This window comes from Mixophyes fleayi, chromosome 2, assembly GCF_038048845.1.
Source record: "Mixophyes fleayi isolate aMixFle1 chromosome 2, aMixFle1.hap1, whole genome shotgun sequence".
Classification (NCBI taxonomy): domain Eukaryota; kingdom Metazoa; phylum Chordata; class Amphibia; order Anura; family Limnodynastidae; genus Mixophyes; species Mixophyes fleayi.
Window position 1 is genome coordinate 42,412,219 of NC_134403.1, and position 16,911 is coordinate 42,429,129.

The 16,911-nt window shown below is 42.4% G+C and overlaps 2 protein-coding genes and 1 long non-coding RNA gene across 4 annotated transcripts in view; 2 read left to right on the top strand and 1 right to left on the bottom strand.

The window, feature by feature from the left end:
- LATS2 (large tumor suppressor kinase 2) overlaps positions 1 to 16,911 on the top strand; it is a 276,737-nt gene that overhangs the window by 118,861 nt on the left and 140,965 nt on the right. The gene's annotated exons all lie outside the window — the stretch shown is intronic.
- The window catches only part of XPO4 (exportin 4), an 83,513-nt gene that overhangs the window by 32,105 nt on the left and 34,497 nt on the right, over positions 1 to 16,911 (top strand). For both annotated transcript variants that reach the window (XM_075198847.1, XM_075198848.1), the window contains exons 5-6: positions 10,748 to 10,864; positions 14,347 to 14,500. In XM_075198847.1, the coding sequence (XP_075054948.1) occupies positions 10,748 to 10,864; positions 14,347 to 14,500 (271 nt within the window). The remainder of the gene's footprint in view (positions 1 to 10,747; positions 10,865 to 14,346; positions 14,501 to 16,911) is intronic.
- Positions 1 to 16,911, bottom strand: part of LOC142140880 (uncharacterized) — a 43,632-nt gene that overhangs the window by 23,879 nt on the left and 2,842 nt on the right. The window lies entirely within an intron of this gene.

The window sequence follows — 16,911 nt, forward strand, 5'->3', positions numbered from 1 at the left end:
GCCAGCAAGCCTGTAGTGGTTGTGTGGTGTATGGAGCTCTACGGCAAGTGCCAGCAAGCCTGTAGTGGTTGTGTGCTTTATGGAGCTCTACGGCAAGTGCCGGCAAGCCTGTAGTGGTTGTGTGCTTTATGGAGCTCTACGGCAAGTGCCGGCAAGCCTGTAGTGGTTGTGTGCTTTATGGAGCTCTACGGCAAGTGCCAGCATGCCTGTAGTGGTTGTGTGCTTTATGGAGCTCTACGGCAAGTGCCAGCAAGCCTGTAGTGGTTGTGTGCTTTATGGAGCTCTACGGCAAGTGCCGGCAAGCCTGTAGTGGTTGTGTGCTTTATGGAGCTCTACGGCAAGTGCCGGCATGCCTGTAGTGGTTGTGTGCTTTATGGAGCTCTACGGCAAGTGCCAGCAAGCCTTTAGTGGTTGTGTGCTTTATGGAGCTCTACGGCAAGTGCCAGCAAGCCTGTAGTGGTTGTGTGCTTTATGGAGCTCTACGGCAAGTGCCAGCAAGCCTTTAGTGGTTGTGTGCTTTATGGAGCTCTTTGTGAACCCGATATGTGTTATCGTGTTAGATTTGTTCTATTGCATCCAGTGATTGATTTACCTTCTGGTCTACTCACAATGATATGTTCCAATAAAGGAGCAGCTGGCTGCCTTTGTTAGTGCTAACCTTTCGTGAAGTTTATTTTGGGGAATAATGCATCTGGGCCTCTGCCAGGAGATTATAGGGACAATCCATTCTGAGAACAAGAGGAGGCTGATCAGCTGGAGAATGTTGCTTTTGTGTTTGAGGTGCTGTCATTACTTTGACATTGGGACAAGCCGTCCAGTAGACACCTTTATTCATGGCGCTGCTTCCTACTGCTTCATTTCCATTTTCCCATGTGTGAATGTTTCTAGTTTCTTACACCGAAGTGAGAGCTTCAGGTATATGACCGTCATGATGAGTAAACCGTACGATGGGGAAGGTTAATTATGAAAACAAATTTCCCTGCTCTTCTCAAAGGAGACATCTACTTAAAAGCATCCAAGTGTCCAGGACCCACGTTATTTGTGAGATTCTCATACCCTCGCCCCTTTTCACACACCATAGGGGCTTGTCATGTGTCGCAGGTACTGACTAATTGGTGCCCTAAAGACATAACCAGGTACTATGTGTAGGAGGAACTGCTAAATTCTTCTGCCTTTGCCAAATACTGCTGCTCATGCATTTTTGCAATACAGATTCGGCAAATAAAGGAAGATCATCAAAGTGTGAGCTTTAGTCCGGGGGGGTGGGAGAGCAGAAGAACCAATCACAAGCTTCAATTTCTGTTAACACCCAGGGATATTTTCCTACATAGTAACACAGCTTTAAACTATACTAGTGTATTTAAAGTTTGTATTGTAGTCCAGGCGTACGGCAAGGCGGTATTTGCAGTCCAGTCATACGGCAAGGTGTTGTTTGTGCTTCAATTTTTTACGCTTTCCTTAAGTTGTCCTCATTCCTATGCTTTTCAATGGGCGCATGTCCCTGGCTTTAAATTACCCGTTTTCGCTGTTTGTACGATTTTAAAGGGCTGCAGAGTATGTTGATGCATAAATAAATATTAATGAATGATAAAATCTTGCATCACAAAACCTGCCCAAATACAGTATTTTGTACACAGGCTGCACAATACTGTGCATGTGACTTAATATATTCAGATTATGATTAGAGTCCATCAACATCCAACTGACATCACAGACCTTGGGGCAAAGTGAGTGACAGCAGGAGCGTGGAGACTTTACATTTAAAACATAGCCCTCCCCCCTCTACCACAAACCTGTTGGTGTTTCACTTTTTTTCCTTTATTTAAAGCTTAGATTTATTCTGTTCTCTTACTGGCTTTCTTTACTTTGTATTGATGACTGCCGCAGTCCAGCAGCACTTGCAGTGTCTGCTTACAAGGCGAGAGTATTTACAAGTCCTGGTGGGCTCCAGTTAGGGGGGTTGGCATCATTAGGGTGCTCGAGCCCCGTTTTTCATAGGTAGGTGGTTGTTTCTTTGTACTCTGTTCTGCTTTTATTCTAACTTTTTTTTTTTTTCCCTATCTGGCTTATGAGCTGCCTGCCTGTCTGAGGATCATGTGTGTGCCTGGGGGTTCTGGTACCCATATGGCAGAACCAGCCTGGTCTAGAACACCAGCTAATTCTATTGCTTAGCTGAACCGTGCCCATAAGAGAAGTCTGTCCCAGATTTCCTCTGGCTCTGACGGGGGATGATCGTTGATGAGAGAGAGCCCCATAAAGGGTCCCCATGACAAGGCTGTGTGGATCATGTAATAAATGTAGTGTGTATTAAATTTCCTCTTCGATCCAAACACTTTTCCTTTTTATGTTGTTTCTCCTGATGCAGCTTTTTATTGTAGATGATGTAGTCTACATAACTTTGTAGGAATAAGTAGTTACAGAATATAAGAACAGTAGTTATGACATGGTCATTGAATTGTAAGATTGTTTGGTAATATTGAATAATACGGTGGTATAGCTCTTTCTCGTTGAACCTGCTCTTGGCTAATCCCCCTCTGTCATAGGCACTAATACCTCTTTAATGAGGGTACAGCCCGGACATTGCATCTGCCACTGGAGTGTTCTTGAAAGTAAATGATTCCATTGACCTTTCGGCCCATAACCCTAATGCCATTCTTGTTTCAGTTGTACTGCTGAACTCTCTCTCCCTGACTGACCTATCGGCTCTGCACATACCCACACGTATAGAGTCAGCTGCTCCTACACAATCCATGTCCTGCTCATTTCAAACAAGTCCCTTTTAAGAGTTACAAGCATTTGTGTGAAGTGACTTGTACAGATAATGAATGATGATCGTTGATGAGAGATTGCTCAGTGTGTGTTGGTGACACAGATACGTGTCTGTGGGTTTATAAGCGGAAGGATAAATGTGACACTTATTACTGCTGAAACGACCTTTGCAACAAAGGATATGTTTATGCATGTAATGTCTGTAGGCTTTTAATGATCAGTGATGTCCATGGATTGTGAGATAAGCCGTGTTTTATGAATTCCAAAGTAAATTTTCAATCACAATTCACTGCTCATTCTCACTAGTGCTGCTTTGGTTAGTATTAAATGATTCATAGACAGCAGTTGATCTTTTTTGGCTCTGCTCTGTATAGAAAATTGTGTTAATATTGGCAAGCAGGATCTTGTGAAAGTTGTAATCTGAGCTTTACAAATCGGTTCTTGTTTGCAAAACTGTTGTAGCTGTATGAAATCTCCTTTTATCATATCTGCTGAAGACTCGTACAATGTCCAGCAAGCATAACCTTCTGTTTTGCCGTAAGTACAATTTAATAGAAAATAATAATAGTGATAGAAAATGCATGTGAGAAACTTTGATACTTTGGTTTCAATCTCTCAATTGTATAATTTATTGTACTCCTTTTAGTTTCTTTAAAGTGAACCAGTAACCTATTGTTTCATTTAAAAATGTTAAAAGGCATGTGTTTATTTGGTGTATATAGAGAAATGGAACTATTGTAATTATTTTAATTATTTCAATGGGGTACAGGACCCTGCCTTGAGAGCTTACATTCTAAATGAACTGACAAGACTTAGAGCAGGCACGGTCAACCTGTAGCTCTCCAGGTATTGTGACACCACAAGCCTAGCATCCCTTTGTCAGTAGATAGCCAGCTGATGGCTGGCAAGGCATGCTGGGACTTGTAGTTTCATGACACCTGGAGAGTCATTGGTACCTTTCTAATCACCCTAAAATATTTTCATTGAGTTAGCAATTACTGTCTCGTGATTGCATATTCGGGTGTTCTCGCAGTAGTATAGGTACGTACCATTAACAAATAAAAAGGAATTTAATTACTTTGTGCATGAGGCACTCCTTGGCTATTTGTAATAGACTTAATAATTGAGTATTGTACAGAGACTTTATAATCAACCCAGACAGAGAAATATACAAATGAACCTTTATTTCATACCTTTTAAAATAATATCCATATTAAAATGCAAAATATTAAAACCAATAAAAGCACAAGGGCTGGTTGTGGGTAATTTAATCCTTAAATGATCAGTCAGAGTAGGGATTTTTGTTATATTTGGAAATGGAAACGTCTAGGAAGCTGCGCCAGTATAGTGCTGTGACACATCTCCAGCTTGACCCCGAGACACCCGGTTGTATCTTACTTAATTGAGAGGGACATCTGTACCAACGAGAGAGACCCTTATTCTGTGTCTCCACCACCGAAAGGCTGGTAGAGCTCACCAGGGTGGATTGGAAAGCTCTATCCCAACATTGGTCAGACATAGGCCTCCCTAGTTCCCTGTCCCATGCACCAGCATAGACAGGCAGGGTGGGGTAGAGGATAACAATAAGTAGTTGGTATATAGTTGTGATGGTGTGCTTCTGTTCTGTGGAGACGCAGCACTGCTCCTCCAAAGCCAGACAAGTTCCTACTCGATCCCTCCATAACAGCTTTCGTCTGTAGATAATATCTGTCCTACAAGTACAGTCAGAACTCTGATGTGGGCAAGCCCAATTTTTTCCTGTAAGTGAGAGTAGATACACACACGTCCATTGGCAACCAGATGACCACTCCTGATCACCTTATCTGTAGACAATGCCTTGAAAGCCTCTAATGTCAGTCCGGGGGAAAGTCCAAGTTAGCGGTTATGTGGATGTGGGGAGACGGGAGATTTAATACATTTCAAAGTGTGCAACCTAACCCAGCATTGAAGCGTCGGGCCAGTAGTGGTGTGTTAAGAATGTGGCAATTTGTTCAACCAGGGGGAATACAGTGGTGGGAGTACCCATCTTCTGTGCTTCTATATGAACCACTGCTTGGAGGGTGCTGCTCTAGTTCACTACATGACTCTATTAAGAAGTACGGTTTATACTATTTAGCTAAGAGGGATAGCTGTGGATTTCGCCTATTTAAAATGTCATGGCGACTTGGGACGCTTATCGGTCCAAGCATACACTCAAACCTATTTTTGAAGATCTAGAATATACCTGAGGGGGTTGTATTAGGAGAGGTTGGAGGAGATATAAAAGGTTCGGTAGAATGTTCATTTTAATTAAATTTATCCTCTCTATCCAGGAGAGGCCGCGGATTCGGCAGCGCCCAAATTCCACTCAAAACTTGGGAATAAGAGGGATAAAGTTTGAGTTTATTTGAGGTAGAGAGGGGTCTCTTGTCAGTATTACTCCTAGATATTTAATCTGAGAGAGAAGTGCCAGGTGAAGGGGAAGGAACAATGGAGCCCCTCAAGGAGGTGTGACAGGATGCAAAGATTCAGGGCCATAGATTTAGTATAATTAAGGTTGAAGTTGGACAGTGTCTCAAACTCGAACATTAAATTGGGCAATGAGATCGTTGCCAGCAAATCATTCTCGAAAAGGGCTAACTTGTGCCCACACACACACACACACACACACACACACACACACACACACACACACACACACACACACACACACACACACACACACACACACACACACCCCCACACCCGTCACATTGGGATTATTCCTAATGGACTGAACCAGCAGAGAAATATAGTACCCAAAGCCCAGATGGTGTCTAGTAGAGGTGGTACAGGGGCTTAGAGGGGTCACAATGGAGCAGTTGCCATGATGATGGAGAGTCCTGGAAGGATCAAAAGGTGCAGGGAACAAGCACAGGGCATTCCATACCCGGGGTGATGGCAGGGTGTCCCAGTAGGCCACTTGTGGTGAGGGTCCATGGGCTGGGAGATCAGCTTAGTGGCGAGGGTCCCATGTGCTGGGAGATCAGCTAAGTGGTGAGGGTCGCATGTGCTGGGAGATCGGCTTAGTGGCGAGGGTCCCATGTGCTGGGAGATCGGCTTAGTGGCGAGGGTCCCATGTGCTGGGAGATCGGCTTAGTGGCGAGGGTCCCATGTGCTGGGAGATCAGCCGGGTGGCGAGGGTCCACTGGGCTGGGAGATCAGCCGGGTGGCGAGGGTCCCCCCTGGGCTGGGAGATCAGCCGAGTGGCGAGGGTCCCCCCTGGGCTGGGAGATCAGCCGAGTGGCGAGGGTCCCCCCTGGGCTGGGAGATCAGCCGAGTGGCGAGGGTCCCCCCTGGGCTGGGAGATCAGCCGAGTGGCGAGGGTCCCCCCTGGGCTGGGAGATCAGCCGAGTGGCGAGGGTCCCCCCTGGGCTGGGAGATCAGCCGAGTGGCGAGGGTCCCCCCTGGGCTGGGAGATCAGCCGAGTGGCGAGGGTCCCCCCTGGGCTGGGAGATCAGCCGAGTGGCGAGGGTCCCCCCTGGGCTGGGAGATCAGCCGAGTGGCGAGGGTCCCCCCTGGGCTGGGAGATCAGCCGAGTGGCGAGGGTCCCCCCTGGGCTGGGAGATCAGCCGAGTGGCGAGGGTCCCCCCTGGGCTGGGAGATCAGCCGAGTGGCGAGGGTCCCCCCTGGGCTGGGAGATCAGCCGAGTGGCGAGGGTCCCCCCTGGGCTGGGAGATCAGCCGAGTGGCGAGGGTCCCCCCTGGGCTGGGAGATCAGCCGAGTGGCGAGGGTCCCCCCTGGGCTGGGAGATCAGCCGAGTGGCGAGGGTCCCCCCTGGGCTGGGAGATCAGCCGAGTGGCGAGGGTCCCCCCTGGGCTGGGAGATCAGCCGAGTGGCGAGGGTCCCCCCTGGGCTGGGAGATCAGCCGAGTGGCGAGGGTCCCCCCTGGGCTGGGAGATCAGCCGGGTGGCGAGGGTCCCCCCTGGGCTGGGAGATCAGCCGGGTGGCGAGGGTCCCCCCTGGGCTGGGAGATCAGCCGAGTGGCGAGCCTTTTCTCTTGCCTGTGCTGCGGTGGACTACTCCAGGCCAAGGAGGGTTTCGAGCAGAGCAGGCATGACTGCACAATGTTAAACCTTTAGGAGGTGTAGGCAGATGAAAGTAAAGGGGCAACGACTCTAAAAACTGGTGCACAGTTATCTGTATGGGCGTTTCTAAAAACCTATATATAAATGTATTATATAATTATTTTTTTTCCTTGATGAAAGTATCACTGTTCCAGACCCCTGGTGGCAGTGTTCTAATCATTGATGGGGTTTTCCATTTTAAAAGTTTACAAAGCCCCTTCCACTTCCCTATAATAGTGTATTGATAGAGGTCCTTCTATGGACAATGTACCTGGGGTCCTGCACTCACATTGCCAGAACTCGGCAGCTCCAACTGAAATCTGTTGAGCTGAAGGTGATTGGCCGAGGTGTCGGCTATGTGCAATTGCCATGGGCTCATCATCATCATCACCAACATAGCCAGTTATTTATGTAGCGCCACTAATTCTGCAGCGACTCTGTTAAATATATCCAATAGTGGAGGTGTCGTGGGGGGCCGGATCACATTGGGAAGGGAATGGATTTGATAAAATTAACTTTAACATTGGAAACTACACTAAGGGCACAGGTGGTTACTGTTCTGATAGAGATGTCTGCTCTGCTTTAACGCATGTCAATTTTGGGAGATGACACACATGAGCCTGACTTGTCAGACGTCTGAAAGCTTTTACTTCAGGTAATTAGCGCCGTCATGTTATAGACACAATTGAGCCTTGTCATTCTGCCCTCACCCCATGCGCTGCTGCTGCAGTGTTTACAGTTCACATTAACCTCTGCAAAGGTTGAAATAGCTGCCATTGTTGTGGCATTGTATTGTCACTCTAGCTGAAGCGAGCCCTGGGAGAAAGCCGGTGACACACACACAGTCTTCAAGTTTGATCTGTTTAGGTATCGGGCAGCAAGAGGGGGATTAAGTTTGGCGCGTGCTAGCTAAGATAACAAGCGCCTGTGAGGTCAAGGTAGTGACACGAGAGGCATTTATGTACAGGGATGCAGCAGTTGGTGGCAGTGAGGCTTTGACTCTCAGCTGTCGCATGAGCCTGCATAAATAGTATCATCGCAGCTTTAATCTTCCTGCTCCAGCGAGGTATTTAATAGCGTTCAGTCTGACCCACAGACAATCGCCTGTGTGCGAGTCTGTCCGAAGAGGGATAAAGTGACTTATTTAGGTGTGGGATCTGGGTGTGTGGACCCGTGCACTTCTCTGTACTCTTTCTGCAGTGTCTAGCAGGCTCTTGTCTTGTAATGAGTATGTTTGTTTCCGACTACTCTAGAGACACGGGGCTAGATTTACTAAGCTGCGGGTTTGAAAAAGTGGGGATGTTGCCTATAGCAACCAATCAGATTCTAGCTGTCACTTTGTAGAATGTGCTAAATAAATGAAAGCTAGAATCTGATTGGTTGCTATAGGCAACATCCCCACTTTTTCAAACCCGCAGCGTAGTAAATCTAGCCCACAGTGTGTGTGGTTATGTCTATGGTAGAAAATAATTTTCTAGCCTCAGAAGTCTATTTTTATTTTTATTTTTTATCTTTTGCTCTGCTGTTTTTTATAATCTGCCACTAAGTTTTTTCTACCAATGCCCTAGCGCCTGCTTTTATATTCACTTTGTGAAACCGTTATTTTATAGAATACACAGTCACATTTGTCTTGAAAGCCCTTGACACATCGCACCTCATTGATCAGTCCCATGAAAAATGATTTTGTTTCATTTTTTGGTGTATTGTCGTCTCTAGCCTCCTAATCAAGACAACTTTCTTATCATTTAGCATTTTTGTTTTGTTCATTTACTTGCAAATATGGGTTGCTTTTCAATAGAAAAAAAGTTGTTGTTCTTTTAAATCCCTGATATAAACTTTTAATACTGTCTTTTTGTTGTTTTTTGTATAATTTGTTTTTATTAATGACTAGAAAGAGATTCAAGATAAAAACACAATATAGAGACAATAAAAATACCATCATAACAAGCATAGAATCTCCATACAATGTAGGCTTTTAAAGTAGATGGGGGAGGGGTCCACAGAATGGTGCAACCCAAAATTCTTCATTCCGTATTACGAAGTGCAGTGTATTTGATTGTGATGAAAACTGCTTCCATAAGTGAACTTAAATTGGCTAGTTTGAGAAAGATGTATATAAGATACTAGATATTTGCATAACAGAAGCCAGAGACTGAATAGTTATACGTATCTCTGAATAAACTAGCATAGCGTATATGATTTTTATGAAAGTGTTAAAGGGGCAACAGATGAAACATTACTAGTAGTTCCTTAAAATCTTTTTCTAATGGGTTGTCAATACAGTACTGTGTGTAAGTCCTTCCAAAGAGGGGTAAATGGATGTGTAGAGCTGACCTTTAGAGACATAGGTTGTGAAGTGTTCTGGATTGTGAAACATGTGCGGACACAAGACACTGCTGTACAGTAGCTGTGTTTGCCAACACTGGCCAGCTCACTAATGAGCTATGGTTGACGGCCTGCTCACAGGGAGATTTATGTCTTGCCCGGGATCATTGCTGTGCCACAGCTTCTGATCTAGAGAAAATAACCTTAATGGTTCCTTTTATTAACAATTTCTACAGATGGTTGTGCTGTAGTTTGCTTGACCTCTTCTGCTTAAGGATATTACATGTTCAGTTATAGTTTTATTGTGATGTTGTGAGAACTCTGAAACTGCTTTATTTTATTTTGTTTTTATGTTATATTGTTTTTATTGTTTTTATGTTTGTTTTTGTATTTTTTATGCTTTTATTTTGTTCTGCAATAAAGACTAATGTGATACTGGTACGAAACTAGAATTCTCATACAGTCCATAAATACATTTGTTTACCTAGACTGCAGTGCAGTCTAGGTCAGATCTTATTCCATTCAGGTTCATTGCAAGTGGCGAAGCAGCATGTTGTATAATGAGCTATAAAGCAAATGCTCATCATGCTAAAGTTATTGTGTTTGACTGTATGTTATTGAAGGCCTGCTTGAGTCGTCTTGTACGTCAGGAAGATTTGTTTATTCACCCTATTGTTACTACGTCCCGAAAATGGTTCAAGGGCTTGTTTTAATGTGAAATATAACAAATAAAAAGTATTGCAATGAAACAAATTTATTTTGCTGATGATGAAGAATATTTCACCTATTTTACTAAGGGTTGTTACAAATTCTGTGTACATTATTGCCTTTCTACATATTTATTGCAAGTTTACTTATAGTACGCAGCTTCCCTGGCCTGATTTTAGCTATACTTTGCAATATTTAATTGAAATATCAAAATCGTTGATATTGTTAATCATGTTAAACAAAATTAGTGTAATACTATGGATTGCAATCATTATTATTAATTAGTGTTGTTTCTCTTTTTTGTGCATCATTACAGGTCCAGTTTCCTGATTTTTCTTTTCTATTGATGCTGTTGAAAGTAAATGTTTAGTGCCAAGTCTGTGGTATAAGTAAATACGTGGGAAATATAATTACCTTGCTCTAAGTGTTTAGAGCTGTACATATGAAACATGTCCATGTTGGAGTTCACAGACCTAAATCACTGTGTGACACATCAATAAAAGGATAGTCTTTCTCTACGCTTAATCTGTTTTTCATGCATGTTGAAAAATGCTGGTGTGAACATAGTTTAAATGTGACCAGTTCTAAGTAATGAGCAAAGTTGATTGAGATCTGCGGCCAATTAAACCAGCAGCTGGCCTGTATTGCGCATATTGCTGGTATCGGAACACTGCGGATGCCTGAAGAAATAGCTGCTTGTTGTTCACACGCGGTTGGGTTCGGTTAGTTATTCCTTTTTAAAGTGTTGTGGTGTCTTAGCAATAACTAGCAGAACATGTGTTTACAGACCTATGCTAAGTATCCTGGTATCTATGTTCTCCTCTTTGTAGTCTGATATATTGTAATTTGTCTCTGTGCAGCAAACGCTGGCTTGTTCCATATTGACGGCGCTTCTCATAGAGTTCTCAAGTTCCAGTAAAACCAGTAACATTGGCCTCAGTATGGAGTTTCACGGGAATTGCAAAAGAATATTTCAGGTAAGTCTTCAGTTTTGTCATAGATCATATGCAGAAAAGTATTTCTTTTAAAAAAAAAAAAAAAAAATGGCCACCTACTGGACGTCCCTGATTTAAGGCGGAATGGGCATCATTATCTAAGGTGAGAATATAGCGTAACTGCCCGCTCTATTGGTGTGCCACAGTGTCTTCCCATTTATGTCCAGATGACGTGTGGCTTGCCATGCATTCACCCTGCTGCCATGTAGCTATAATTTATAGAACACTTTTTATGTGACTCTTTGCATTGATATTTTCCATTCCGCCATCCAGAAGAACAGCACGGATGATGAAAGGTACAGTAGTAGCCATCCTTTTGTTTTCAAGGAATGAAGTTCTGAGAAATATCCAATACTTCTGTTTCTTCTACGTGACACTCGATCTCCGTGTTGTCAGGATGCTATTTCCACTGGTGTGGTACTACTTTGCTACACACAGAGGGTAACACATTCTGTCTAACAATGACTACCCTAAAATAACTTTGGCCAGTGGCCAGAACTGTCCCTTAGATCCCCCCCGACCGGTTACAGATGGCATGCTTGTCTCCTCGTACTGCTCTTGAAGTGCTTCACACCATGAAGCCATCCTTGTAAGACAAGGGGGCCTTATGTGCGGAGGAACTGCAAAAATACCAGAGTTATTAAAGGGTTGGAGGTCACTGAACCTAGAGGGAAGAGGTTGCGTTATTACCAATTACTCTTCTCAACTGAAACAATGCCAATATTTTTATTTATTTTATCTGGAACCTGGTGTCCAGAAAGCTCTGAAAACAAGAAAATAAAATAACAGCTGCTTGGGGATCAAAGCTAATGTCCACCCGTGGTTACTAAGTGCTGCCACCAGCAGTCACTGCCACACACAGTAATGGCAGGGATGGGGGGCGCAGGGACTTTTACGCATGAAGCACCGAATTGCTGATTAAAAATGTACCCTGAACTTAGATCTCGTGTGCTCCGGATTAAAGCGCCAATACCTGTAAGCCAGTCTTCTGTACTTTGTTCTTGAGCTGCTATTCCTGTAGTACTCATTGTACTGGTTTATTTGATGCTTCTAGTGTCTATCTGCAACCAGCTAGATCTCTCCTTCCGCTTCACGGCGATCATTCCTTTCCAGACCATTCAGTAACTGCTGGTACTGCTTTACGGCAAGTGACAGGGCTGGTACTGCTTTACGGCAAGTGACAGGGCTGGTACTGCTTTACGGCAAGTGACAGGGCTGGTACTGCTTTACGGCAAGTGACAGGGCTGGTACTGCTTTACGGCAAGTGACAGGGCTGGTACTGCTTTACGGCAAGTGACAGGAGAACATCTGCACTGCAGGAAACTAAGATCTACGTTTTTCCACCTTTAAACAACTTTGTGTTTGTTTGTAAACGCCTTCCTGATACTTACTAAATTGGTTTCTCTTTCTGCTTTTTGGTTCCCTACAAGGCCTTTATATCATCCAGACAGATCTCTGGTTGCCCATGGATATGGCTAGTCATTGCTCTGTGGTTAGAATTGTACCCAATGCGCGGAGCTGATTTGTGCGATATCTAAGGGCAACAAAACTAATAAAATCTGTTTTGAAAGAAGAAAATCAGAAAAGCTAAGTGTATTTAAGTGACCGGTTTGTACATGTCTTTCTGCTTTAACCAATCTGTTTTGCCAGCAAAACAACCATTGTATCCAAGGGCAATTAAAATATCATGTTGCTTAAAGATGTAAAGGTTTTGTTTAAAATGCAGATGGAATCCCAAAAAGCTGAATATTTAGTAAAGGTTGTAGGTGGGTTGGGGGGGTATGTATTAACCATTAAATTAACTTTTACCTGGAAAAGACAGTTAAGTGGTACAATCTATAGTCCATCGTCACTTCGTCCATTACATAATGCTTGAATTGCAGAATTGCTGCAGTAGACTCTAGCACTGATCCACTGCTGCATCTGTAATTAAGTAACTGAATGGCATGGGAAGGAAAGACATTCTAATCTGCAAATCGGATTAAAAAAATATATTTTATATAATGTGTGTGTATCTCATACATGCACTAGTTATAATGTATTTCATGATCAATATCCAGATCAGTGCTGACATTTAGCATTGATGTGGATGCAAGATCAGACGTGTAGCATTTCCTCAGTCATCTCATGCTGCTTCTAATATAAAACTACCTTTATGTAGTTCAGTTTCTGCTGGTACCATCATTAATGATCCCAAGCCTACTGTATTCTACTAGCCCCTTACATTCAATGCTTTCCAAACGGAAACATTATTTAAAATATCTTTAGTTCTAATCTGTATACATGAACTTGAGCTAAAAAGATTATTCTTTTTATTTATTTTTAACTGAAAGTGGTAAGTAAACTTGGTGAAAATGGTGGAGTCGTAAACTTTTTTACATGATACTATTGAAAATGGGCACAAAAATTGTCAGAAAAACTATAATTTAATGGTATATCAGGCTGAGATTGTTTTGTAAACAAGGCGTGTGCAGTATTACACATTGACTAAGGGGCACCTGTCTCTGCACCAGTTTATTGAGCGAACCAATACAGGTGCAGCTAGAGCTCTATCTCGTTGGAGTCTACGGTTGACATGTCATTTCTCTCATTGGAGTAAGCGATTATGGCAGCACCACTTATATTAATGCCAGCCTACGGGTAAGTAAGGGTCTCACAGAATGACTTTACCTTGCTTTTTGTTTTGTTCTTTTGAACGGAATGTTTTATGAAGGTAAAATGTTTTTATTTCAATAGGCCATCCATATTCTCTTTAAAGGATAACTCCATCTAACAAAAAAGTTTTAACCTTACACGACCTCCGCAGCCAGCAGAATGGTGGGGACCCATGAATTGGGACATATGCAGTTTGGGTGGTCTCTCACCCCTGTGCCTGTACTGCATTGCTGTGTAACATTGCGCAAGTCTAATCCGTTCCTGCTTCAGAAATTGACGGAACACGTTTTTTGTTTGCGCTGTTCCTCAATGGTGCGGTGACATATCTCTGTTACATCACATGAGGTTGTCCCTGGCATGGTGTCCTATCATCATCATCATTTATTTATATAGCGCCAACATATTCCGTAGCGCTTTACAATTGGGGACAAACATAGTAAATTAATAAACAAACTGGGTAAAACAGACAAAGAGGTGAGAAGGCCCTGCTCGCAAGCTTACAATCTATGGGACAATGGGAGTTTGACACATAAGGCTAAGTCTACATTTTGCATTTTGGCCCAGCCAGGCTGCAAAGGTAAAAGTCACTACTGTGGTGTCCTACTGGTTAAAGCGAGGAAGTTGAAAATCTACTGTTGGTGTTTGTACTTTTCTGTCTTTGTTTTAGGGAATACTACTGACTCTTATGACAATGTGACATGGGACTGGTTTAATGACACGGAGCCCCACACCTCCCATCATCCTTTGCAGATGTCCGTATAGCACCATAACCACTCCTAGCAGTGTAATGGATATTCATTTTTTTGTAGGAAGAAGATCTCCGGCGAATCTTTATGTTAACGATAGAAGTTCTACAGGAGTTTAGCAGGCGGGAGAACCTCAACGCTCAAATGTCCTCAGTATTCCAGCGGTATCTTGCACTATCCAACCAAGTTTTAAGCTGGAACTTTCTGCCTCCAAACTATATCCTTTTACCGCGTGTTCTGGAGAGATCATACGTATGAAAATGTGGTTACTAGTGGCAGCAGTGTATCCATAGACATGTGAGTGATTGCAGAATGCAGTGTGTTACTACACGGAACGTTTGCAAATCCACGTAAAAACTAAAGATTTACATTTATTTATTTTTATTTATGTACATCGTGGACTAAATTGCAGAAATGGTTTAAAAATATATAGATTAAAATACTGGTGTGTTGCAATGGAACTGTTCATGTACCTTTTTGTGTGTTTTGGTTTTTTTCTTTTTTGTTTGTTTTTTCCTATGGGCTTGTTTCGTCACTGGACACTTTAATCTTTTACTAGTCGTTTATTGGTGCACCAGAATTAGCGCCTGATAATGTAGAACATGCGTGATGACTAGACATGGAGGAAGGTGCTTGTTGATCACTTCAGTGAAAGCTTGATGAGTAGAATGTTCCAAATGTGGGGATCAGTGAGGGCATCGTCCATGAGATGGGACAGAGGAAATAAGATATATTGAGGTGTCTATGGGTAGAGGATAAACTGCTTGTAGAGCTATACTGAGATATGAGTGAGGGAATGCATGATCACCAAGTTGGGAGTACATGGCAGTAACCGATATGGGGAAGAATAAGGACCTGCATTATTGTTCCAGCAGTGTAATTACCGGATCCCTTTATGTAGCCTGGAGATGGATGACCTGCTCTGATGTCGCATGTTTATAAGAGAAGTGACTTTCATACCTCCAGTATAAATAAGCCGGGGTATTGTATTACTTTTGTCTCTGCAAAGCCCTTATGATATTATTGTGTTTCAACATCCTTTGGAGTCCTTTGGCAGACCTCATTGTAGTTGTGCAAAGTACGATGTGCTATAGGAATGTGGCAGCCAGCACAACGCTCCTTTTAAAGTGAAGTTTGGCCCATCCACATTAGCCTTGCATTGTTATCAAAGTGTCCGTCATTAGCACAGAGCCTCTCCCCCCACCCCCGACTGCTTCACCAGAGGTCAGTGGGAACACAGGGTGATTATATTGATGTATTGTCATCTAGAATGTTATATTTAATTCTGGGGTTAGCATCAAGGATACTTTTACTAATTGCATGTTTTTCTAAACCTGACTAAATGGGGAGATGGGAAGTTACTGAAGGCTGACTATATATCTTTATTATACTTTAGAAGATTATTTTAAAAGTTCTAAGAAGCTGTCTATTTAACAATTGTATGTTTGCAGTATGGCCGCAACACCCATAACCTAATTAGGATTAAGCTTTGACCATATCTGTTTGTTTTTGTTCGCACTCTCTAGTGAAAGCGATAGATCTCTCGTCACTTTCTGTTTTTAAGCAGTGAGCCGGGATAGACGGTGATTGCAGAGATTTTCGAACATTGTATTTTCTCCTTTGTCGCATCTGATTCATTCTTCATTGTGATTGTGTTTATGTGATGTAGTGAATCATTTTAAGTAATGCGTTCTATAGATTTGTCTTTAAGGGCATGGCAAATACTCATGGAAGTATGTATACTGCAACTCATGATTGCTGTGTGACAAGGGGGAGAGTTAAACAACGAAGAAAAAAATATACAAATGTACCATATTCCTCTATAGAGATGTAGCTGATCATTCTGTTATCTCCCTTACATTTCTGTATATGATCATTTACATAACTCTCTATATCTATCAGGGAGGTTCTACTACTTAACTGAGGTCAATAGGCAAAGAAAGTTAGAGATTAAAGAATTGCGTAGTGCACTTAACATTTCATTTTTATTTTTTTTCTGTTTTAATTAGTTTATGATCCGGTATTCACATTACCAAAATTAAAAAATAACCTTTATTAATTATCTATTAAAAAATTATGCTGGTTTCTGATCAATATTGACAAAATATATTATTTAAAATGTGTACATATTTGTGCTTTAAAAGCTAAGCTGAAAGTGTGGTAATATCTTGTTTGTAGAATACTTATAGTCAATGCTCTTCTCAAATGTATACGGGTTGAGGTGGTGGTAGAGTCCTGTTATGAATCACAAACTAGGGTAATTAGAATAATATCCCTTTTACATCTATCTAATCTACTCTTCTTATGCAATATCAGATGTTTAATTTTCCAATAGTTTCCCTCGCTCAGGGAAAGAGATCTGTATTTGGGAAGTACATATTTTTGTATAATTTAAGATCTTGAAATCGATGCTCTTCAGTTTGTCTTGTAACAAACGTCAGTACATTCAATCAAACAGAGGAGTGACATATAATGTCACTTACTCCTAATATGTTATTTTGTACTTTAATACCATTGCTGATATACATTACCACACTGAAGGCAGGACGATTGAACTGCCTCGGCTAACATCGTAGAACACTTTGTAATAACTGTATGGAGACTTATCTCACTAAAACTCCGGGATCC